Source organism: Symphodus melops (assembly GCF_947650265.1).
Source record: "Symphodus melops genome assembly, chromosome: 21".
NCBI classification, from domain to species: Eukaryota; Metazoa; Chordata; class Actinopteri; order Labriformes; family Labridae; genus Symphodus; species Symphodus melops.
In genome coordinates, this window is record NC_136711.1 from 1,268,581 (window position 1) to 1,294,439 (window position 25,859).

Here is a 25,859-nt window from a genome sequence, read left to right on the forward strand (position 1 = left end):
CTTTGGTTTTATTTTCAAACATCTGGAGGTAAATTGCAAGTAAAAAGGTGCAAAAGTCTTTTTTGTGTTAATAAAGAGGCTTAAAGGAGTAATATGTAACTCTGACCTCTAGTGTTTACAGTGGGTACTGCAGTCTAAATTTTGAACATTACAGTGAGCTGTATCCCTTTAATCTTTTTTTTTTTTTTATTATTGCAAGACAGTATACTCATAAAGCAACATAAGAAACAATTACAATGAAAACAGGCCAGACATTAACTCTGTTTACGTCCTACATTATGGGGACATCTTGTACCTGTTGGGACAAAGGCCACGTCCCCTCAATACACGCAATGTTTTGGTCCTCAGCATGCTGTAACCAACTCCCTCCTGCTTTTCCTTAAACTGACCCCATATCCTGAAAAAACACACTGTTCTTTGGGTGTCAGTGTGTTTCAGACCCTACATCTCAGTTTCTCTTAGATGCCGTCTCCTCGCTCCTCGTCTGAACAGGAAGTAGTTCTGGACCTGCCATGTTTATGGTGAAGGGTACGTGTGATTACCAGATGACATCAGTTAGTCAGGTAGATATTTAACAGAATAAAATCTGTGTGTTTACAGGAGGGATGTTGTAAGTGTGTGTGTGTGTGTGTGTGTGTGTGTGTGTGTGTGTGTGTGTGTGTGTCACAGTTAACAGGAACAGCAGAGGCAGAACAAGCTGAGTATACCAAGTCTCACTGACTCTCAGTAAATGAATCATTATAGCAACCAAAGTCTTTAAATGTTTAGATTAATAGAACCAGGGCCGACTGGTTTGTGTTCAGAGATTGTAAAGAAAATTAAAAAATAGAGCAGATGAAACCAGGTTCCAGGTGGAAGAGGTGGTCGACTGTGTAGCAGGAGGACAGAGCAGCAGCAGAGCAGTCCTCAGTCTTCATCCTCACATTATGACAGAGATCACGGCCAGCTGAGGAGAGAAGAAGAGACGCCCTTCTTTAACTGGAAGTCATCAGATTCTCTGTCAGCGCTGTAACAAAGCTCCGCCCTCACTTATCAAACACTGAACGCTATGGTTGGTTTGAAGGTGAACAAATATAATAAAACGTAGTTTGGACATGAATACTCACTGGTGTTTCCTTTTTTCTGCCAGTTGTCCTTCCTGCAGCCTGTTTGTCTTCAACTTCTTCATATTATTCATACAGTTTGTTCAGAGTTTGTTAGATATGAGGATCTGCTGACAGCAGATGATTGTGATAGGTTAAGGGGAGTTAACCCCGCCCCTTTTATGTTAAGGTGCTCTCTGAAACTCTGATTTCACTTATCAGGATGATAACCAGCTTCATGTGACTGTTGAACAGCATCTCTTATCTCAGGGTTAGTGAAGCTAGATCACAGAAAACAAACCTAAGAATCTAAATATATGTATGACGTGACATGTGGAGAGACTGACCTCAGAGTCTCCAGTCCATAGTTTGGATCCTTCCTAAGATCACCCAGCAGCTTCACTCCTGAATCCTGAAGCTTGTTCCCTCTCAGGTCCAGCTCTCTGAGATGGGAGGGGTTGGACTTCAGAGCCGAGGCCAGAGAAGAACAGCTGATCTCTGACAAACCGCACCAACTCAATCTGAATAAAGATTAAAAGATGTAAATGAAGATGACAGCTTTATGCACAAATGCAAAACAACAACAACAAACTGTCTTTAAAAAAGAGGAAAGAAGAGTAAAACATACACAGTGTCAATTATTCTCATGTGTCTTATTTTTCATTTTTTCACTGATCGAGGTAACACAAGAGTGTTTTTCCTGACCTCCTTCCTGAATGTTACTCATTGATTGTCTCTTTTACAGGTTATACTGTTTTCCTGTCTTGTCAATTTAATTGTAAGTAATGTTTATATATTTATGTTTTTAATACTACTCTCAAATTTATATACTACTTTTATTTTATTTTTTTTACGTTTCTTTGTTTTTATTTGGTCATTGTATTTTATTCATTAATTTTCATATACATATTTATCATTTTTATTTATTCTAATTAAGAGGTCTATTTGTTGGTCTGGGAGGGTTGTTTATGAGGCGAGTGATGCAGGGTTTTTGAATGTTTCTGGGGAAAAAAGTAAAATAAATAATGTTGACCAGTTGCACTTTATGTCTTGAACTTGATTTGATAAAATATGTTGATAAAAAGTGTTTTCAAAAGTGTTTTAAAACGAAATGTTAAGTATAACTTCCGAGTGTAGGTCCATCACTCCCGATTTTTATTTAATTTGTCTCCTGATTCACCATCAAACCAAAAGTCTGTTTAGTTTTGAAGTGTTAAAATGAAAGGATCATAAATGACTCAGACTGCCATTTTTAATCTGATGATGATGAGAATAACAGTCTGACAGTCAGAAACACATTTTACATCCATCATGATTGTTAAAATACTAAAACGTTTTGCCTGTAGAAATTATCTGAAATGTGCAGGTGTTTGTTTACAGGTAAAGTACTCAGACTACACACTGTTACTGTCTGTATTTTTTTTTAGAAATAATACAGTGTGTATTTGTGCAAACATAAACTGCTGTCAAAGAGGCAAGTGGAGGAAACCTGGATTCAATTTAAGAGACATGAGAAGTTCCCACAGTGTTCATCATTCCTGAGGTGTTGAACAGCAGCACAGACTCAAAGAAAGAAAAGGTGTCTGACCTCAGAGTCTCCAGTCTGCAGTTTGGACTCTGCAGATAGTCACACAGCAGCTTCACTCCTGAATCCTGCAGCCTGTTGTAGCTCAGCTCCAGCTCTCTGAGATGGGAGGGGTTGGACTTCAGAGCTGAGGCCAGAGAAGAACAGCTGATCTCTGACAAACCGCATTTCAACAATCTGAATAAAGAACAGAAGATGTAGATGACAGTGAGCTTTATACATGAATGCAAAATACAATAAACTGTTTTGATATATGATCATAAAAAAGATGAACAGTATGAAAATGATCAGGTCCAGCATGTGTATTTTATATTGAGCTTGTTTGGAAATGAAAGGTGATGCTCATGAACTGTTTGTTATTATCACCACACATTCTTTAAACCTGTGAGCTGTACAGGAAGCTTTTCTTCCTCCTGAAAAAAGCTGATGTACACAGATTTTGCATTTGAGGAACAAGAACAAGGCTGGAGTACACAGGTGCTCCCAGTAGAGGTTGGATGCAGAGGATTTGTGGCCACACCCAAACCCTAGCTCCTGAAGAGGGGTGGGAGATCGGGGACAGTCCCTCAGGAAAGCCATCAGATCACTGTCAGAGGCAGCACAGCCAAGCAGCAGGTGGATTTGGATAAAAAGAAAGGACACCAACTGCAAAGACCAGTAAAGAGGGGTCAAAGCAGAAGGAGGCTCACCTGGGACATCAGGTGTTTTAACATTGAGCCCTCTGGAAGTGTCGTGGGCCTATCAACGAAACACCGGTGAAGGAGGCTGCCCACCTGATGACCCTGATTACATTATTACCCCTCTCCCCACCAAAAATCCTTTGTGAATTACTTAGAACTCAATTTAAAATTATATAGAAAAGACCACAAATCTTCAATCTGAACTGCTGAGCGGGTAAATTTCAAGCCAGCAGAATCAGCCATTTTCCTTCCCCATCTCCTGTCTTCCTTTCATTATTACCACGGATACAAACAACAAGTCCTATGAGCGGAAACTTAGATCAGAGGCTCGACCATCTAACAATGTAATGAGTCATGAAGGCAGGCAGGACAAACACAACATGACATCCAGAAACATGAGATTAGCAGACCCTCTTCAGTGGACTCAGGAGGTTAGTGGGGGATGGGAGCAGAGCTGCTGCTAATGTTAGCTTGTTTCATGGTGCTCAGCTTGTTTTTAGGTTAGGATTCACACAGTGTTCATCATTCCTGAGGTGTTGAACAGCAGCACAGACTCAAAGAAAGAAAAGGTGTCTGACCTCAGAGTCTCCAGTCTGCAGTTTGGACTCTGCAGATAATCACACAGCAGCTTCACTCCTGAATCCTGCAGGTTCTCGTTGGAGGTCAGGTCCAGCTCTCTGAGATGGGAGGGGTTGGACTTCAGAGCTGAGGCCAGAGAAGAACAGCTGATCTCTGACAACCTGCAGCCCCACAATCTGAATAAAAGAAGTACATGTAGATGACAGTGAGCTTTATACATGAATGTGTGATGTTGTCCACATGAACACACTGATGTGATCATCATCTGTTCATTCCAACATTGAAGGACTTTATTAGGATGCATTAATACTTTAGTTCTTCCTGATCCTTCTTAGATTCAAACACTCAAAGCTCCTGTGAGGAACTTTCATTGCGTGTCTGTTTTGGCGCCCCCCTGTGGACAAAGTGAAACCTCTTCTCTCTTTACTGATCTTGTCCTGTACAGTATTCCCTCACTAAAAACTCCTCCTGCTTTCTTTGAACTCTACAAACTACAAGTCAGTGTGAATCTCTTCTGTAGGAAATGTAAAGAAAGGCTTTTCCAGACAGCGTCCTGTGATTCTCCTCATGTGACAGCGAGCAGCTGGAAACAGGCAGACTTTCAAAAGGACTTTATAATGTTGGTGGTCTCATTGACTTTAGCCAATCATCAAGAGAAATAAAGAGGTGTTTCATCAGCAGATCAAATCTCCTCAAAGTATATTTCAAATCACAGAGTTGATTTTACAATATGATCATAAAAAAACGGTATGAAAAGGAAGAAGAATGATCCATAAACAGATGTATATAAAATCTCTTAAAAAGTTGACTGTCATGAAGAATGACTCGGTCCAGCATGTGTATTTCATATGAAGCTTGTTTGGAAGTTAAAGGTGATGAGAGGCTCATGATCTGTTTGTAATTATCCTCCACACGTTCTTTAAACCTGTGATCCGTACAGGAAGGTGAGCTCAGCTTGTTTCTAGGTTAGGATTCACACAGTGTTCATCATTCCTGAGGTGTTGAACAGCAGCACAGACTCAAAGAAAGAAAAGGTGTCTGACCTCAGAGTCTCCAGTCTGCAGTTTGGACTCTGCAGATAATCACACAGCAGCTTCACTCCTGAATCCTGCAGCTTCTCGTTGGAGGTCAGGTCCAGCTCTCTGAGATGGGAGGGGTTGGACTTCAGAGCTGAGGCCAGAGAAGAACAGCTGACCTCTGACAAACTGCAGCCCCACAATCTGAATAAAGAATAAAACATGAAAATGTAGATGACATTGAGCTTTATACATGATTGTGTGATGTTGTCCACATGAACACACTGATGTAATACTGACGAAAAACGTATAAAACTTAACTTTGTACAAATCAAAGGAGTAAAAAACCAACAACAACATTGAAGGACTTTATTAGGATGCATTAATACTTTAGTTCTTCCTGATCGTTCTTAGGTTCAAACACTCAAAGCTCCTGAGAGGAACTTAAAATGATTGTGTTGTTTAGATGTTAAAGGTGTAATGTTAGCACCCTCTTTACGCTAGCGATATAACAAATGAATACACAGAGGACCCACGTGTTTGCTCAGCAGGAACATTTACGTACAACCCGTGTGTTAAGCACATACCGCTCCAGGTTGCAACAACTCATGAAAGATCCCTTTACAGAACAAACAAGGTGATGAGAGGCTTGTGAACTGTTTGTGATCATCACCACATGTTCTTTAAACCTGTGAGCCGTACAGGAAGCTGTTCTTAGATCAGAGGCTCGACCATCAAACAACCTAATGAGTCATGAAGGCAGGCAGGACAAACACAACATGTGTTTATTGATCCTGAGGTGTTGAACAGCAGCACAGACTCAAAGAAAGAAAAGGTGTCTGACCTCAGAGTCTCCAGTCTGGAGTTTGGACTCTGCAGATAATCACACAGCAGCTTCACTCCTGAATCCTGCAGCTTGTTCTCACTCAGCTCCAGCTCTCTGAGATGGGAGGGGTTGGACTTCAGAGCTGAGGCCAGAGAAGAACAGCTGATCTCTGACAAACTGCAGCCCCTCAATCTGAATAAAGAATAAAAGATGGTGAGATAGAGTTTAGGCCAGCGACAGACAAGCTCGTTGGTGTGGTTTGACCTTTTAATGTTTTCTTTCTCTCCACAAGCGGAGATGATTGGATCTTCTCATTGTGCTATTGATTAGATGCTGCATCTAAGTGGTTGTGCTAATCTTGTTTTACAGCTGCTGATGCTAAAATAAATGATTGCAATCAATTTTTCAGAGTACAGCTGTGAATCTTGACACTTTTGAAATTAATTTTTCACGATTCCGCGATAAATCTTTACGTCTGTAAATCAGAGAGTTGATTTTGACAAAAAAAAGTCTTTATAAAAAAGAGAGAAAGAAAAGGTGTCTGACCTCAGAGTCTCCAGTCTGCAGTTTGGACTCTGCAGATAATCACACAGCAGCTTCACTCCTGAATCCTGCAGCTTCTCGTTCTCACTCAGCTCCAGCTCTCTGAGATGGGAGGGGTTGGACATCAGAGCTGAGGCCAGAGAAGAACAGCTGATCTCTGACAAACTGCACCACCTCAAACTGAATAAAGAATAAAAGAAGAATAAAAATAATGTGTAATCCAGTCACATGTGTTCAGGTTGTGATGAGTATCTAACATCACTTTGTCCTGATGAATCAAGTTTTCTCTAAATGATTAGAGGATCATTTCTGATTGTGTATTCACTAAATCTAAATCCTTCAAATGTCAGCTCAACATTCATCCAGCTGTTCATGTGCACAGATGAAGAACAGGCTGCTGATGTTAGTACAGTTATCAAACCAGACATTATTGAATCACAAGTCTTCATGATTTTACTTCTTAACAGAACCAAAAGAAACCAGAGGCTTCATGTGCACATTGTTTTCAATCTTCATGAGAAGTTTTAAACTTAACATTATCATACATCTTTGAATGAAGATGATTCCTAAATCTGGAACAATTTCACAGGTTATAGAACTATAGATTCTCAACCAGTGGCTCTCGGGCCACATGTGGCTCTTTTGTGACTCTTTGGAAGAAAATAAATACTCCTCTTCCAAAAAGCCGAGTGCTGAATCCCCAAAAATGTTCAAACAAGGTTAACATACAATTTTGGAGTGTGGCCCTGATTGTCTTTGTCTTTTCAGACCGAGCCTTCTTGAAAAACAATTCCCTAAAAAGGAAACACTGATTTTTTTTATTAAAGTCACATTACTGTGTTTCCATGGCAATGTATACAACCCCCTCCCCAAAGAATCATTGCTGACCTTTTTTAAATCTGTATTTAGAGAGAGAGAGAGACTGTAGAGCAGTCTGTATTTGTGTAACTGTCAGTATGTCTGTTAAATAATGCTTGTTTGGATGTTTGTGTATTACTTTAAATTTGAATTAGGACCCCATATCTCTTATTTTCATATATATATATATATATATTGAATATTACAGTCAGTGATCTGACCTCAGAGTCTCCAGTCTGCAGTTTGGACTCTGCAGTCCCTCACACAGCAACTTCACTCCTGAATCCTGCAGGTCGTCGTTCCCTCCCAGGTCCAGCTCTCTGAGATGGGAGGGGTTGGACTTCAGAGCTGAGGCCACGATGTCACAGTGAATCTCTGAGAGGTAGCATTCAGAAAGTCTGTTGTGACACAAATGATAGAGGAATATTTATAAAAGAAGCGTTTGATATTGATGCCTCACTGTTGAGTAAACAGTTTGTCCTGTTTGGTCTTAACTTTACACATCAGTGGAATCTGTCACTGACACAAAAAGTCTCATCACTCGTTTTCAAACCTGTATATTCTTCACCTGTCAATCATTCACTAAATGTTACTGATGAATGGAAACAAATCTAGTTTTATTTAGGATGACTTCAAGTCTGTAGTCTGTGATCTAAAGTGATCTATTCAGAGGACTCTCTCTAGAGTAGAAAACCATTTGAAACTCATTGAACAGTAACTCTGGAGGAGGACCATCTCATTCTCGTCTGGCTCACTTCTATAAAGGTGAAAATACAGAGACTGCTGCAGAATGATCCAGAAATCAAACAAGTCAGCAAAGAATCAAATGTAGTGAGGTGAAGGATCTCCTGTATGAACAGTTTATCTGTGATCGACCTGCTGAGATGATGCTCATGATTGATTAGTAATGCCTGCACAGGCTGGAAGGGGGCGCTCACAGCATCTGATATCTCTCTTTTCAGGGATTAACACTATCACACATCTCAGTCACTTCTTTGGGAATTCTCTCCTGAATGTGTTCACAAAAAACTATCAAAGACGTTATGAACTCAGGACAAAAAGTTAAAAAGCTACGACTGACTGTTTCTCCTGAACATTAACAGATGAACATTATTTGGTGAACAGGGATTTTGTTTAGTTTATATTAAAGTAAATTAGTACATGACACTGATTTATAATGTTCATCACATCTGGACTTACTCTGCCTTCCTGCAGTTCCTCACAGCTGGAATCAGTCTCCATCGTCCCTGGGCTGTTGTGTTGTACTTCTTCAGGTCCAACTCATCCAGAACCTCCTCGGACATCTGCAGCATGTAGGCCAGAGCAGAGCAGTGGATCTCAGAGAGTTCCTCCTTTGATCTGTTCTTTGACTTCAGGAACTCTTGGATCTCCTGATGGACTGAGAGGTCCTTCATCTCCGTCAGACAGTGGAAGATGTTGATGCTTCTGTCAGGAGAGATATCTCTACTGTTCCTCTTCTTCAGGTTGTTGATGACTCTCTGGATCATTTTTGGACTGTTGTGTGTCTGACCCAGCAGGCCTCCTAAGAGTCTCTGGTTTGACTCCAGGGAAAGACCATGAAGGAAGCGAACAAACAGGTCCAGGTGACCATTTTCACTTTTCAGGGATTTCTTCATCGCTTCATTTAGGTGAACATCCAGAGGTGAATCTACATGCTTTTCTCCTAGAAAATCCTTCACTACTGATGTGTTCCTGTTGGTGAAACAGTGGAACATGTAGACTGCAGCCAGAAACTCCTGAACGCTCAGATGAACAAAGCAGTAGACTGGTTTCTGGAACATCACAGACTCTGATTTGAAGATCTCTGTACAAACTCCTGAGTACACCGTGGCCTCTGTGACATCCAGACCACACCGCTCCAGGTCTTCTTGGTAGAACAGGATGTTTCCGTCCTCCAGATGTTCAAACGCCAGCCTCCCCAGCTTCAGAAGAACTTCCCTGTTGGCCTCCATCAGCTCATGTGGACTCATCTGATGTCCCTCACCAGACTTGTTCTTCTTCCTCTTTGTCTGAACCAGCAGGAAGTGTGAGTACATGTCAGTCAGGGTCTTGGGCAGCTCTCCTCTCTGCTCTGTGCTCATCATGTGCTCCAGAACTGTGGCAGTGATCCAGCAGAAGACCGGGATCAGACACATGATGTGGAGGCTCCTGGATGTCTGGATGTGTGAGATGATTCTGCTGGACAGATCTTCATCACTGAACCTGCTCCTGAAGAACTCCTCCTTCTGGGCGTCAGTGAAGCCTCGTACTTCTGTTACCCTGTCAACACATGAAGGAGGGATCTGATTGGCTGCTGCAGGTCGAGAAGTGATCCAGATGAGAGCTGAGGGGAGCAGATTCCCCTTGATGAGGTTTGTGAACAGTGTGTTTAACGATGACTTCTGTGTGACATCAGACACAACCTCCCTGTTTGTGAAGTCCAATGACAGTCTGCTTTCATCCAGGCCGTCAAAGATGAACAACAGTTTACAGACAGCGAGCGTCTCTGCTGCTACCTTCTGTAATGTTGGATGGAAAACACGGAGCAGCTGAAGAAGACTGTAGCTCTGATCTCTGATCAAGTTCAGCTCACTGAATGAAAGCAGGATCAGCAGACTGACGTCTTGGTTCGCTAAGCCCTTGGCCCAGTCCAGAGTGAACTTCTGCACTGAGAAGGTTTTTCCAACACCAGCCACGCCGTTTGTCAGAACCACTCTGATGGGTTTCTGTTGGTCGGGTTGAGCTCCTGTCTTTGGTTCCTGTTGGTCGGGTTGAGCTCCTGTCTTTGGTTCCTGTTGGTCCGGTAAGGCTTTAAAGAGGTCCTGGCACCTGATTGGAGTCTCATGGACGGTCTTCTTTTTAGAGTCTGTCTCCATCTGTCTCACCTCATGTTGGGTGTTCACCTCTTCACTCTGCCCCTCTGTGATGTGGAGCTCAGTGTAGATCCCGTCGAGGCGGATTCTACTTCTTGTTTCATCACTTCCTTCAGTCACATGTTCACATCTCAGACTGACCTTATGTTGATCTAAAACCTCCTGCTGATCTACTGAAAGAGAGAATGATAGAATCTGATTATTGTTTTCCGATGTTTCTGTAAAAGAAGTAAAAAGAGTTTTAATTTCTAGACTTTTGACATTGACCAATAAAAGTCGTGTTTTAGGAGGAGATCACAGAAGCACAAAGGTGTACAGTCTTACTTTGTTCAGACTGGTCCCAGTATGAGGTGATGCACTGTCTGCAGATCCAGTATCCACAGCTGGTAGAGACGGGATCCTTCAGGACGTCCTGACACACAGGACAGGACGTCTGAGTCCTTTTCGTCCTCCTGTGAAGACATGTCTTTAGAACTAAACTGATTGAACAGATGAAGATTCATAAAACACGATCTAAACACTCAGATAATCAGGTCCTTCCATCATGCTGCACTCAGACTGTTTAACCAGCCTGCTGTAGAACAATTCACTCCTACTTCTAGTGCAATAACAATGTTATAAGATGTCATCGCCACTTGATCTTATTTGCATTTTTAATTTGATTCCCATTGCAATAATTATTTATGGGACGAATTGTGCAATAACATTTCCATCCTTATACAGTACGTATGCACTGTGTGCATGATAGAGTTCATACAGTTTATACAGACTTACAGCTTGAAGTTAGAGGCTCCTTTAATGATTTTTTGATGCATTTTCTTTTATATATTTGTATATTTTTATCTAATTTATTTCTGCACTGTGTGATTTTCTTCTGCTATCCTACTTTGCCGCTGTAACTCTGTAAATTACTCAGTTTGCGAGATGAATAAAGGATTATCTGATCTTTTCTTATCACAGAGAGCAGGTAACACCTTTTTACTTATGTTTGGATTTTGTATTTATTTTACTAAGTAATGCACAATGCACATGGTCCGTGACTTTCCTGCTACCATCAAGGCAAAAACAGCTGTACCGTTTAAAACAGACCAAAAAGAGTCTGGGCTCTCTCTCTTCTTAACTCTGTTTTCTTTGTAACCGACTAAATATTATGATGCTTTAGTTGAATGTCAATTTCAGTTCATGATCTTCTCACGCAGATGCAGAGTTCTCGTTTTCGTTTTCAAAAAGGGGAAGCTGTGGTTAAGACACCGTGTGCATAAAGCACGTTTTATAGACCGCGTTCATAAGTGTAACTATGCAGGCAGTTGACAGGTCGGGTCATCATGAGGTCTCTCCAACTCAGTATTTTTCCATCACATATTTATTACAAAAAAATGCATCTGCTTCTTTATCTGCACGTCGGAGAACAACACAGAACATGGCGGCTACTTGAAGGAGTTTGTGGTTATTTTGAGTCATTTAGTCACATACAAACAGAACACTCAGGGGTAATACTTCATGTTCACGTCGTGCTCACGTACTTTGCTTGTGCATGAGAAACCGTACCGTGCCTAAGCCAACCCTTTTCCATCCATCCCAAGACCACGGATCAGAGCACTCCCACGAGTCAAACTAACTGGACTTTAGAGGTCAAACATGCCCGGGCATGGTTTGGATTGTCAAGAGTGAGTGTGCACTTAGTGACCGTACAAGGAAACATCTGAAGGGACAAGGAGTTAGCAGGAAGACTTACTTTGTGTCTGAGGGTCCAGTTTCTTTACTGAAGACTGGAAGTTCATCATCATTGGACGGAGACGGACCGCTGGATACAGGAGACTCTGCTCCGTCCTCCTCGTCCTCTAAACGCTCACTCATGTTCTGATGTGAAGTCAGCCTGAAAGGAAACACAGTAACACTCACTGAGAGATCAAAAGAAGAAAAAAGCAGTTTGATCTAACGCCACACACAGACGCAGTCAGAGCTGATATCAATCTAAGTTGACTTCAGTTCACAGGAAGAAAACTGAGACCACAGAAGTGAAGATATAAAAACACTGACCCCACTTCACACTTTGCTCTCTGCTCGATTCTGTCGACACTAAATGGAGTCCTAACTGACCGAACTCTTTAACACTTTCTCTTCCAGTGTCCCGCCTCCTCTCATGTCTGGCTCATGTGTTGCCCCTCCCTCTTCCAGTTGAAGGAAATCAGCTGGGTTCTCACAGATTTACGTTTTTAAACTTCTCTCTCAGCTTGAACACTCTGACAAAGATTTCACACTTTACACCTATCTCCTGAAAAAAACCAACAAAAAAAAAACTCCCAATATCTCCCAGATGAGCTGAATGTGAGAACACAAACAGCGGTGTGTGTGCACGCGACCTCTACGATCCCCGTGCACGTAGTTAAATGGCTGCATTACGTTGTCTGTTGGCCAGTACGTTGTTCTCCTCTCTTTTGTTGTTGTCATTCTGTTGGTCGACATTGTGTTACATCAAAACACAAAGTAGATGCAAACACACAACTACATGATATAAACACATTAAAAGTCACGTCGAGTGTCCAATGCAGGGCTGTTAACACAGAAAGACACCGTGAGGTTCATGATCTTCTCACGCAGATGCAGAGTTGACGTTTTCGTTTTCAAAAAGAGATGCTGTGGTTAAGACACCGTGAGGTCGAAGCACGTTTCAGAGGCCTCGTCTCGACACCGTGTGTATTTTAAAAACAGCTGTGTTTACTTAGCATGCGGCCGTTATCGTCTCTGTGCATGTAATTAAACGTTTGCATGTTGTTCTGCTCTTTTATGGACGTTGTCACACATAGCATAGATATAAAGACAAAATACTTCCATTATAGCGTCGTGTAGCAGAGTCTGTTGTCTGCATTGTTTTCTTCCAGGGATAGTCTCCAGCTGTGAGGAGAATATGTAACCAGCCAGGTGCGGAGACAATCCAGATCCGTCCCCCTGATATGATCCAGATATTTTCCAGAAGTGTGATACGTTTCTGAACTCGTCTCTCAGTGTAGCTTGATCAACGCATGAACTCTAGACCTCAGTAAATGACGACAGTAATGTTGTGGCAAAAGCAACCGGACAACTTTTTTTTGTCTGATTGGCACGGACTAAAAATACTTCTGTGAAATTTTTGGAAATCTGTTGTAGCGACGGAGAACTCAACATTATCAGTTGAGTTTGATCATTTGAGGTTATCTGAATGGAAGGCAATTTGCTAAAGTAAACTTTTATTTTCTCTGCAGTTCTTGTAGCCATATATATTCATCAGGATGAATTTGCCCTCATCAAGGGGTAGGATCTGGGTCAGGGTCTGGGTTAGGATCTGGGTTAGGATCTGGGTCAGGATCTGGGTTAGGATCTGGGTTAGGCTCTGGGTCAGGGTCTGGGTCAGGATCTGGGTCAGGGTCTGGGTTAGGATCTGGGATAGGCTCTGGGTCAGGGTCTGGGTCAGGATCTGGGTCTGGGTCAGGGTCTGGGTCAGGATCTGGGTCAGGATCTGGATTAGGATCTGGGTTAGGATCTGGGTCAGGGTCTGGGTCAGGATCTGGGTCAGCAGAACCAGCCTGCTGTAGAACAATTCACTCCTACTTCTAGTGCAATAACAATGTTATAAGATGTCATCGCCACTTGATCTTATTTGCATTTTTAATTTGATTCCCATTGCAATAATTATTTATGGGACAAATTGTGCAATAACATTTCCATCCTTATACAGTACGTATGCACTGTGTGCATGATAGTGTTCATACAGTTTATACAGACTTACAGCTTGAAGTTAGAGGCTCCTTTAACGATTTTTTGATGCATTTTTTTTTATATATTTGTATATTTTTATCTAATTTATTTCTGCACTGTGTGATTTTCTTCTGCTATCCTACTTTGCCGCTGTAACTCTGTAAATTACTCAGTTTGCGAGATGAATAAAGGATTATCTTATCTTTTCTTATCACAGAGAGCAGGTAACACCTTTTTACTTATGTTTGGATTTTGTATTTATTTTACTAAGTAATGCATAATGCACATGGTCCGTGACTTTCCTGCTACCATCCAGGCAAAAACAGCTGTACCGTTTAAAACAGACCAAAAAGAGTCTGGGCTCTCTCTCTTCTTAACTCTGTTTTCTTTGTAACCGACCAAATATTATGATGCTTTAGTTGAATGTCAATTTCAGTTTATGATCTTCTCACGCAGATGCAGAGTTGCCGTTTTCGTTTTCAAAAAGGGGAAGCTGTGGTTAAGACACCGTGTGCATAAAGCACGTTTCATAGACCGAGTTCATAAGTGTAACTTAAAAAAATGCATCTGCTTCTTTATCTGCACGTCGGAGAACAACACAGAACATGGCGGCTACTTGAAGGAGTTTGTGGTTATTTTGAGTCATTTAGTCACATACAAACAGAACACTCAGGGGTAATACTTCATGTTCACGTCATGCTCCCGTACTTTGCTTGTGCATGAGAAACCGTACCGTGCCTAAGCCAACCCTTTTCCATCCATCCCAAGACCACGGATCAGAGCACTCCCACGAGTCAAACTAACTGGACTTTAGAGGTCAAACATGCCCGGGCATGGTTTGGATTGCCATGAGTGAGTGTGCACTTAGTGACCGTACAAGGAAACATCTGAAGGGACAAGGAGTTAGCAGGAAGACTTACTTTGTGTCTGAGGGTCCAGTTTCTTTACTGAAGACTGGAAGTTCATCATCATTGGACGGAGACAGACCGCTGGATACAGGAGACTCTGCTCCGTCCTCCTCGTCCTCTAAACGCTCACTCATGTTCTGATGTGAAGTCAGCCTGAAAGGAAACACAGTAACACTCACTGAGAGATCAAAAGAAGAAAAAAGCAGTTTGATCTAACGCCACACACAGACGCAGTCAGAGCTGATATCAATCTAAGTTGACTTCAGTTCACAGGAAGAAAACTGAGACCACAGAAGTGAAGATATAAAAACACTGACCCCACTTCACACTTTGCTCTCTGCTCGATTCTGTCGACACTAAATGGAGTCCTAACTGACCGAACTCTTTAACACTTTCTCTTCCAGTGTCCCGCCTCCTCTCATGTCTGGCTCATGTGTTGCCCCTCCCTCTACCAGTTGAAGGAAATCAGCTGGGTTCTCAAAGATTTACGTTTTTAAACTTCTCTCTCAGCTTGAACACTCTGACACAGATTTCACACTTTACACCTATCTCCTGAAAAAAACAACAACAACAAAAACTCCCAATATCTCCCAGATGAGCTGAATGTGAGAACACAAACAGCGGTGTGTGTGCACGCGACCTCTACGATCCCCGTGCACATAGTTAAATGGCTGCATTACGTTGTCTGTTGGCCAGTACGTTGTTCTCCTCTCTTTTGTTGTTGTCATTCTGTTGGTCGACATTGTGTTACATCAAAACACAAAGTAGATGCAAACACACAACTACAGTACATGATATAAACATTAAAAGTCATGTCGAGTGTCCAATGCAGGGCTGTTAACACAGAAAGACATCCACTGATTTAAATTTGTGGTCTTTCAGCGTCGCTTTAAATTCAACTTGAGTGACCAGATCTCTCAGCTAGTGAGCTCCAGGAAGAGGGGGCGGAGCTTCCCAAGGCCTCATTACCTGACTCTGTGCAGACCTTAAGTACAGGTAGTGAAAACAGGTCAGACGAGCGTAGGCTACAGCGTGACATTAGTCTGCAGTGAGATGATTATTTCTTGTGTTTTCATAAAGACTAAAGAACTACATGTTCTCTCTCGCTGTCTTTGGAAACATTAATCATCTGTTTGTTTTATTCATTCAGACTGAAGACCACGTGCAGCTTCTTAGAATCAAAGAGTCTGATCCTGTCATCGACTGTTTCCCCGTCACTTCAGTTTCAAAAAGGGAAGTTGTGATTAAGACACCGTGAGGTCGAAGTACGTTTCAGAGGCCTCGTCTCGACACCGTGTGTATTTTAAAAACAGCTGTGTTTACTTAGCATGCGGCCGTTATCGTCTCTGTGCATGTAATTAAACGTCTGCATGTTGTTCTGCTCTTTTATTGACGTTGTCACACATAGCATAGATATAAAGACAAAATACTTCCATTATAGCGTCGTGTAGCAGAGTCTGTTGTCCGCATTGTTTTCTTCCAGGGATAGTCTCCAGCTGTGAGGAGAATATGTGACCAGCCAGGGGCGGAGACAATCCAGATCCGTCCCCCTGATATGATCCAGATATTTTCCAGAAGTGTGATACGTTTCTGAACTCGTCTCTCAGTGGAGCTTGATCAACGCATGAGCTCTAGACCTCAGTAAATGACGACAGTAATGTTGTGGCAAAAGCAACCGGCCAACTTTTTTTTTGTCTGATTGGCACGGACTAAAAATACTTCTGTGAAATTTTTGGAAATCAATTTGCTAAAGTAAACTTTTATTTTCTCTGCAGTTCTTGTAGCCATATATATTCATCAGGATAGATTTGTCCTCATTAAGGGTTAGGATCTGGGTCAGGATCTGGGTTAGGATCTGGGTCAGGATCTGGGTCAGAGTCTGGGTTAGGGTCTGGGTCAGGATCTGGGTCAGGATCTGAGTTAGGATCTGGTTTAGGATCTGGGTTATGATCTGGGTCAGGATCTGGGTTAGGCTCTGGGTCAGGGTCTGGGTCAGGATCTGGGTTAGGGTCTGGGTCAGGGTCTGGGTTAGGATCTGGGTTAGGCTCTGGGTCAGGGTCTGGGTCAGGATCTGGGTTAGGATCTGGGTCAGGATCTGGGTTAGGATCTGGGTCAGGATCTGGGTCAGGATCTGGGTTAGGATCTGGGTCAGGATCTGGGTTAGGATCTGGTTTAGGATCTAGCGAGCAGGACGTTAACTTTGGTCAGTGGAAGAAAACAAGCCGTAGACAGACTGCTGCACAGCAATAGACACACTTCTCTGTCATCCATGTTGCTGTTGTATTTCCTGGGCGTAACCTGTTACCATAGAAACCAATGTGGACAGTCAGTCAGTGAGATCAGATTCTGATTGGATGTGGATGGCAGTCTGAACAAAGCCTTTGACCTATTCCCTGCACGTCTGTGCTCTCCGCCATCTTGCCGCCGACTCTCGAGAGCAGGCCCCATTAACCTGAGCTCCAGCTCCAGCTAGTGGTGGCTGGCTGCATTGCAGTTTGAGAGCTTTAACATTTGACAGCATTGAGAGCCAATATAAAAAATAATTAGTGAGGGGGATGACAGATGACCACATCATGTTTAAACAATAACTTTAAATAACTCATTAGCAGTCAACGGCAGCTAACATTAGCATTCAGGTTCTCATCAACCAAAAAAATTACGAAAATATTCGTTGACGAAGGTCTTTTTAGATTAGTCGACTGTTACGACGAGGAGATGAAACTCTCGCCTACCTTCTCTGGTCCAAACAAATCCAGACCCTCAGAATCTAAAGTTAGAAGGAGGACATACTGGCTGCTGCATTGTTGTCAGAGAAGCTTCAACACAGCAGGTTTCCTTCATGATCACAGAGGAAGAGAGCAGCTCTCTGATTGGATCTTTTCTTTATTGGGACCGAATGTTGCTGCAACATGTTTGCATTTATTCAAATCAGCACAAACTGTTAATGAACATGGAAGGTCCTGAGGCTCTGGAGCTGCTCCTCTCTTTGCCTGGTTGGAAATCCCGCGTTTCTTTGTGTTAAACCCCTGAGGAAGCTTAACTGGCTGATTGTGTTAAAAAATGTAGAATAATTATGTGTTACTATCTGTGTAAATCTTCTTGAAGTTATTATTATTGTCTCTTGACAGCTTGCAGGTCTAAAGCTGTGTGTGAGAATGAATGTTGAAGAACAGAAAAACACACTCACTAATTAGACGAAGGCGATAATGAATCTACACATGCTCGTCTTTAGATGGGGAAACAGATGTGTATGCAGGGTTGGGCTGGTTTCACAATTATGATGCTGTTCGGCCACTAGGGGGCAGGCTTGTGCCGCATACAGAGCCAGATGAGGGCTATGGAAAAAACCCAAAAAAAACCAGCATCATATCAGGAGCTCTGAGGCAGGATGAATTATCAGGCAGGCAGAAAATATAACCTGTAAACTAAAAGATGGAGGAAGATGAATATGCACGGAGGAGAGGGTGAAGATTGTGATAAATGTCTGAGAGAAGTTTCAGATGATTTGCTACATGTTCAGAGAAGATCTGAAATTGAAGGGTGTGTCCGCTGGTGGTTTATGTTCGTGTGGATCGTGTAGGTCGCCTTGTGAAGAGGCTCATTGTGTGGAATAAGGAGGGCGTGTCAGTCTTCTGTACGCCCCCAACAAAACAACGATCCTGGAGTGTCAGCCTATCAGGGGGATCGGGCCGCCTCGCTGTGCACATGCACAGTGTGTCTCTCTTCTTTCTTCCCCGCACACGTCAGAGATCTCTCTGCATGTGTTTCTCCGGTGACAGAAAATGGCAGCTGTGACATCACAGTTTGACAGGTGGCCAGATGTGCAGCACACTTTATATATCTGATCTTGAAACTCTTTCCTTTACATGCATACGCCTTAATAAGAGAAAGCTGCTAGGAGGGAAAGGTAATAAATACAATTAAAGGATTTCTTGATTCTAATTAACCTCCCTACTCTACATTGAAGGAAGGGTTTGTAATTTGGGAAAATTAGCACCCACCTCTTCCCCTCTGTGCTCCCTCTGAAGCCACGCCCCCTCACTTATGGCTGTGGCTCCAGAAGGTGAACTCAGCTCATCTCTTCATCGTGTAGAAACAACGTTGTCCCATTCAGCGGTGAGTAAACTCTCAGTATAAACTCCGTCATCGGTGACGAGCTTTGAGTGTGAGCTAGAGAACGAGCAGGGAGACAGGGAGGCTGTGATTGGTTCATCAGAGAGCAGGGAGACAGGGAGGCTGTGATTGGTTCATCAGAGAGCAGGGAGACAGGGAGGCTGTGATTGGTTCATCAGAGAGCAGGGAGACAGGGAGGCTGTGATTGGTTCATCAGATTGGTACCTCGTGGCAGACATTGGTTAAAGTTTTTACAGACTTACAAACTGATACAGATGATGGATTTACTTTGTTCCTTTTTCAGAGAACCTGAGTTATTAATTTCTGTCAGGACCTAAAGACAATTTCAACCAGAAGCTTAAAAAGTGGATCTGGAGGAAATGACCAACCTGGCCTAAATGTCCACAGACATTTGAGTTTAAGAGCTTTTTCACACCTAACCAGCTCGATTGGTTAAAATGAACTTGAGTCTGTTTGTCTGGTTAGTTTGGTTCATTTGCGCCGTTCAATCAAACCTATACGGACCAAACAGAAGGTGTCAGCTATTCAAACTGTGGTGCAGTAAGAAGATAAATCTGCATGAAATGAAGGAAGCTTTGTGCTATTTCGACTGTAGCCAGTCGTGCAGTGCATTATGGGTAGGATTATTGAAAGGCATCCCAGCATCAAACTACAGCTCTCTTCTAACCTGAATGCACCTGTGTGTGTCACTGCACCATCCCTCACTCTCGCTCGTATCTCCCTCTCTCACTTTGAGCGCACTTCACCGTAACACCATGTGGTCGCAGAACGGACCCGGCTGGTAGCTTTATGAGCTTTTCCTCCTCATTATGTCAAATAAACAGGGATATACTGTTTATGTCCTACACTTTATGGAGAGGAGTTTTTATTTATTTATTAGTCTGAGACAGCAGGTGAGCAGAGTCATACACAATATGTGCCTGATTTCATCCCTGAGCTAATGCGTAGGTAGGCATTATGAACTTTGCACCCTTGGAATATTTAACTGCCCCCTCAGCCTTTTTATCATGGCGCCAGGCCTTAGCAGCATGACGAATCGCACGAGGACGTGGACTCGGGAGCAGGGGAAGTTGCTCACAGAGATTTGGTCGAGGACTTTATGAGCTCACAACTTCCAAAAAATGCACACGAACACAGAAATCTACAGAAACACATTAAAAACACAGCCGACATCACTCTGTGTAGTCGTCTGTCTATTTACGAATTGGAAAGTGTCTTTAGAGCAGCCACAGCCAATCAGGAGTCGACTTGTCCGTTAACTATCAAAGATATTCTGAGCAATCAGATGGCATTTTCCTCGTGCCTCACACATTTTGGTCCACTAGTGAATATCCCTGCGTGAACACAGACCAAACCTGATGAAATATGCAACACTGGAACAAACTGTTCCATTATTCAGACCAGAGCAAACGATGGGAACATGCTAAAACTAAATCTCATCCCCAGTAGGGAAGAGGGCTCATCCTCATCTTTTCTTCTCTCTTTCACCACAAACTTGAGAACCTGACCCTGTTACCATGGTGAAGAAATGGACTCCATAAGAGTAAAGTGTTTCAATCAGACGGGCCTGGTTTTCATCACTTGAGTGAGTGAGGTCCATGAAGTCACAGTCAGTATGATAAATGGCAGATGGGCGTGAGTTTGTATCTTTCTTTTCTAGTCTTCTACTCAAAGTGCTGCGAGCCCGTCCACTTGGGATGCAGAGCTGCCAAAAGGAGAGCCATCAAGGCCACCATCGAGGCTGCAGAGAGGGCCTCTCGGTGGCTTTGGATCTAGAGGTCCGAGTCCTGGGCCAATGCTGCAGGGACAGAAGCCAGGGCCGGATCAACCTCGGCTGGGTCGCCTGATGGAGGGATTCTGATGTTTTAAACGTTTAATTCAGGATCATCACTGATGATCCCAGCGCATCCTATGGGGTTTCTTTAAAACAACACATTCACACACTGATGGCAGAGGCTGTTATATGCAAAGTAAAGGGAACATCAGTGTTAGATAATCCATTCATACATATTCACACCCCGCCGACGAAGCAGTGGGAGCAATTCAGGGTCAAGTGTCCTGCCCAAGGATCCATTGGACATGTTGCTGCAGGAGCTGGGGGTCAAACTGTCGAGTGTGTACTTGAGGCTGACTCCAGGAACGCTGGAAGTCACTTACACATGACCATGAGGCAAATAAGCCGTTTTGACAGCATAAATAAACATGATGTTTCAGATGGGACTCCCTCATACAGGCCTTTTGCCTTTTAGACAAAATGAGGAAAACTCTGGATCAGAGTAAATGACGGATCTCTTCAGCATGCTGCCCTCTTCTTGTTTACAAAAAAACTAGAACTTTTAGCTCATCAAAAAACAGCCCGCAGAGGATCTCTACGGAGGCTTAGTGCATCCCTGAAGATGAGAGTGTAAAGACTCGACCGGACCCCCTGGCCCCTGCAGACTGCCGCCTCAGCCCTCAGTATTCACTCCACACGGGTAACAACAGCAGCTCGGGCGCTCCCGCAGGCATTTCTTTTCATTATTAACATTCCAGTCAGCTGCCATCCCTGTTGCTTGATCCGCAGAAACAAATTGGGAATAGCCTTTGATACGGGGAGTTCACAGAGCACAGTTTCCTAATCGCACATATCGCAGACACGGACAAATAAACGCATAGGATGAAAATAAAAAATGCACGCATCTTCCACGCGGCACTCCCCTGATGTTTAAGGACTTCCTCAGTGGATGTTAGACCCTGGATTGTCTTCCTCCATTCAAATCAATCACACCTCCTTGGACGTGAAGTGTCCGGCTCCCCTCGGCCCTCCAGCTGCATGGCAGGAAGCAGACAGGCCCTCCAAGTGGTGCGCAAGGCCTTCTTTTAAGCGACTGCCAGCAGCAGCATCGTCATGTCTGGCTGCACCGCTGTGAGATGCTGTCCGCTCTTTGTGAAGCATCACAGTTACATCCGCCGCACACAACGGGGACGAAGACGAGCCTCTTCTTCCTCAGAGGGAGAGCGGTGAGATAAAGAGGGTGAGGGAGGAAGAGAAGGAGAGAGAGAGGAGGAAGGAGTGTGGTGTCATTCATCATCATCTCTTCTCTCTCTCTCCCCAGTGAGCCTCCGTAACCTGAGCCGCACACACAAACACACATGGTGGGAAAAATGTAATTCTGATCAACGCCCCGTGGTGCAGCGTGATATACGAACTATAAGAGATATATAAAACAAGCCTTTACTCAAGTATACACTGAACAGATGCACTTTTAAAGCTGCATTCATTGATTTTCTATCAGAGCCAGATTTATGTCTCAACAAGCTGAAATCAACCCCTCACTTATTTCACCCTCTCATTTGTGCTCCACACATTACTTCCATGTTGAAAGAAAGACAGACAAGCTGTAGACTACAATAATATTAATATAGAGAATTCTCAATAGACTCAGACTGAACTTTATTGATCCCTTTGGGACGACTCCCTCAGGGAAATTAAAGTTTCCAGCAGCATATAAGACAAAAATAAGATGTAGCGGGTAATAAAAAAGTAACAATATAAAAAATAAGATAAAATAAATAATAGAACACTCTCTGTTGGAAAAAAGAAAAAAAAAAAATATATATACAAATATATAAGCAGAATATACAACATATGGCTAAAAAACAATGATTATTATTATTGCACTTTGGGTGAGATTATTGCACATAAAAGTCAAACAGCTTCAACTTCACAAATAATAAAAACCTCGCAGGTGCTCTAGCTACAAGCTGCCTCATCCTGATTGGTTGTCCTGCTTCATAACCACTAAAAACCTTCATGAGGTCATTTTTTATCAACTAGTTTTTATGTTTTATGGCTGCATTAAACAACACGGTAAGACTGCACCACGTGATAGGTGTTTGCTTTGTAGTCCATCTTCACAGATTGTAGTTTTTAAAACATCTTATTCTCTTATCACCACGTTTCCCTTTTTCTGTCCTTTACCCTGGGACCTTGCCAAGGAAGGAAGGAAGGAAGGAAGGAAGGAAGGGATCGGAAAGGACTTGGGTGGTAGTTTTTTTGGAAATACTCAATTTGAAACCGAACTATGCCAAAAATGGCACGCTTAGCAGGTACGCAACGTTTGTTGTGGTCTCCAAAAAGGCCCGCAAAAAGTGGAAGAAGAAGACAGCTATTTTTGTCAGTTTTTCACTCGTGTTGAAAATTGGCAAAGAAGGATGTGTGAAGGCTGGAAATAAAAACAAACTTAACGCTAAAAGACACCAAAATGAGTGTAGACCTGAGAGGGGCCTGCAGAGTGTTACGCCTGTACGTTCATCACTGTAAGCTGCACCTTTCAGAACTCACATGCTCTTTGATCCATTGTGAATTTAAAAAAATATTGATTAAAAAACGTTAAGGATGATAGCTTCTGACAGCACGCTGTGTCTCCAGGGCACTAAAAGCATGTTGACTTGAGTTATTACACGTCTCCCGCTGTTCCCCGTCTCTGTTTAGCCCCCTTGATTGAAAACCACGACCAGCCAAATGACTCCTGTCAAGCACCTTCGCACAAGATTTCCGCTTCATAAAAACTTGAATAAATGGTATCGAATGCAACCCTGGCCCCCGGTGTTGCTCTCTATCAGCACTTCCTCCACCTCAGCCCCTGTTTACTCCCTCCTGTCCAGCCCATTAACCAAGATGGAGGGGGGAGATCTATTACTCTGACTGGCTGCTACATTTGAAAATCGCCTCGTGAATAGTGTAAAAAAGTCATGTTTGGAATCAGGCAGGAAAATCAAACTACTCCTGCACTGACAATTAACAAGATAATGAGGTGATAATTAATTCTAAACTTGAATTTAGATGCTCTGAAGTTGTGTAGTGTTGCTTTTCTCTTGATAAAAAGGCACAAAATCCGAAATATCACAAACGGGGAGAGTAATTTTCTGCCTTCTGTCATCGAGACGGACCGCAGCCTCAAGAGTGAGGAGAGAAAAAAAAGTGCAAAGTCATTTTCTGCTGCCAGGATTGGCTAAGTGTTGTGTGTAAGTAGAGAGAGTGATGTGGCCTGCCAGATAAATTCAGGCTTCATTGCCATTTTAAAATTGACCCTGATGGAAAAGAGACGGTAGGCTGGTGCTGAGATGCGACTGCAGCTCAGGTCTGACTGAGTCCAGTCTTTGGCTCCAGTGAGTCTTGGATTCTGTACTCAAGGTCTTTGTGACCAGATATTTATGTGTTTCTTTTAATTAAATTGGATTGGACTAATCTTTATTCTTTGTTGTTTATTTGACTGGTGAAAAATGGATGGATGGATGGACGCCATGGGAGGGTGGATGATAGAAGGATGGATGGACGCCATGGGAGGGTGGATGATAGAAGGATGGATGGATGGACGCCATGGGAGGGTGGATGATAGAAGGATTGATGGACGCCATGGGAGGGTGGATGATAGAAGGATTGATGGACGCCATGGGAGGGTGGATGATAGAAGGATGGATGGACGCCATGGGAGGGTGGATGATAGAAGGATGGATGGATGGACGCCATGGGAGGGTGGATGATAGAAGGATTGATGGACGCCATGGGAGGGTGGATGATAGAAGGATTGATGGACGCCATGGGAGGGTGGATGATAGAAGGATGGATGGACGCCATGGGAGGGTGGATGATAGAAGGATGGATGGATGGACGCCATGGGAGGGTGGATGATAGAAGGATTGATGGACGCCATGGGAGGGTGGATGATAGAAGGATTGATGGACGCCATGGGAGGGTGGATGATAGAAGGATTGATGGACGCCATGGGAGGGTGGATGATAGAAGGATGGATGGATGCCATGGGAGGGTGGATGATAGAAGGATGGATGGATGGACGCCATGGGAGGGTGGATGATAGAAGGATGGATGGATGGACGCCATGGGAGGGTGGATGATAGAAGGATGGATGGATGGACGCCATGGGAGGGTGGATGATAGAAGGATTGATGGACGCCATGGGAGGGTGGATGATAGAAGGATGGATGGATGGACGCCATGGGAGGGTGGATGATAGAAGGATGGATGGATGGACGCCATGGGAGGGTGGATGATAGAAGGATGGATGGATGGACGCCATGGGAGGGTGGATGATAGAAGGATGGATGGATGGACGCCATGGGAGGGTGGATGATAGAAGGATGGATGGATGGACGCCATGGGAGGGTGGATGATAGAAGGATGATGGATGGACGCCATGGGAGGGTGGATGATAGAAGGATGGATGGATGGACGCCATGGGAGGGTGGATGATAGAAGGATGGACCGATGGAGATGTTGGATTGATTGATGAATGGATAGACGGATGAATAATGGATCAAAAGATGGACGAATGGACAGAAGTATTAATTGATGGATGGCTGACAGATGATGGATATGTTGGTGGGAGGATGAAATGGAGGTAGAGGAGAATGGCGGCAGTAGCTCAGTCTGTAGGGACTTGGGTTGGGAACCGGAGGGTCGCCGGTTCAAGTCCCGGCACGGACCAAGTCCGGAAATTGGTCTGGTAGCTGGAGAGGTGCCAGTCCACTTCCTGAGCACTGCCGAGGTGCCTCTGAGCAAGGCACCGAACCCCAACAACTGCTCTGGGGCGCTCTCTGTGGGCAGCCCCCTCACTCTGAGACCTCTCCATTAATGCAGAGTGAAAACCGAATTTCCCCTCGCGGGATTAATAAAGTATATGAAAAAAAAAAAAATGAAAAAAAAAAAAAAAAAAAAAAAAATGGACTGGATGGTTTGATGGATAATGGAGCAAAATATGGATGGATGGACGGATGAATTAATGAATAATGGTGCCAAAGAAAGGATTTCCCCAAACAATAATTTGATGGGTGGCTGTAAGAACTTATGGATGGACAGATGGATGGAAGAATGAACGAAGGGATAGAAGAATGGATGGATGGTTTGATAAATAGATGGAAGGAAGAAAGGATGAAGGGATGGATGAGGGGCAAAAGATGGATCAACAGAAGGATTAATTCATAGCTACCCTGCTGGTTGGTTGGTTGGCAGTAAGGATGGATGGATGGATGATGGATGG

At 43.4% G+C, this 25,859-nt stretch overlaps 1 protein-coding gene across 1 annotated transcript in view; it reads right to left on the bottom strand.

Moving 5' to 3' along the window:
* Positions 1–320: 320 nt before the first annotated feature.
* Positions 321–25,859, bottom strand: part of LOC306842216 (NACHT, LRR and PYD domains-containing protein 12-like) — a gene marked incomplete at its 5' end in the record, with an annotated part of 49,551 nt that continues 24,012 nt past the window's right edge. The window contains 14 exons of the mRNA XM_079372340.1: positions 321–946; positions 1,430–1,603; positions 2,671–2,844; positions 3,926–4,102; positions 4,970–5,146; positions 5,787–5,960; positions 6,315–6,491; positions 7,391–7,567; positions 8,370–10,215; positions 10,367–10,494; positions 11,778–11,918; positions 12,640–12,679; positions 13,322–13,632; positions 14,698–14,838. Coding sequence (XP_079228466.1) covers positions 937–946; positions 1,430–1,603; positions 2,671–2,844; positions 3,926–4,102; positions 4,970–5,146; positions 5,787–5,960; positions 6,315–6,491; positions 7,391–7,567; positions 8,370–10,215; positions 10,367–10,494; positions 11,778–11,918; positions 12,640–12,679; positions 13,322–13,632; positions 14,698–14,838 — 3,847 coding nt within the window. The 3' untranslated portion in view covers positions 321–936. The remainder of the gene's footprint in view (positions 947–1,429; positions 1,604–2,670; positions 2,845–3,925; positions 4,103–4,969; positions 5,147–5,786; positions 5,961–6,314; positions 6,492–7,390; positions 7,568–8,369; positions 10,216–10,366; positions 10,495–11,777; positions 11,919–12,639; positions 12,680–13,321; positions 13,633–14,697; positions 14,839–25,859) is intronic.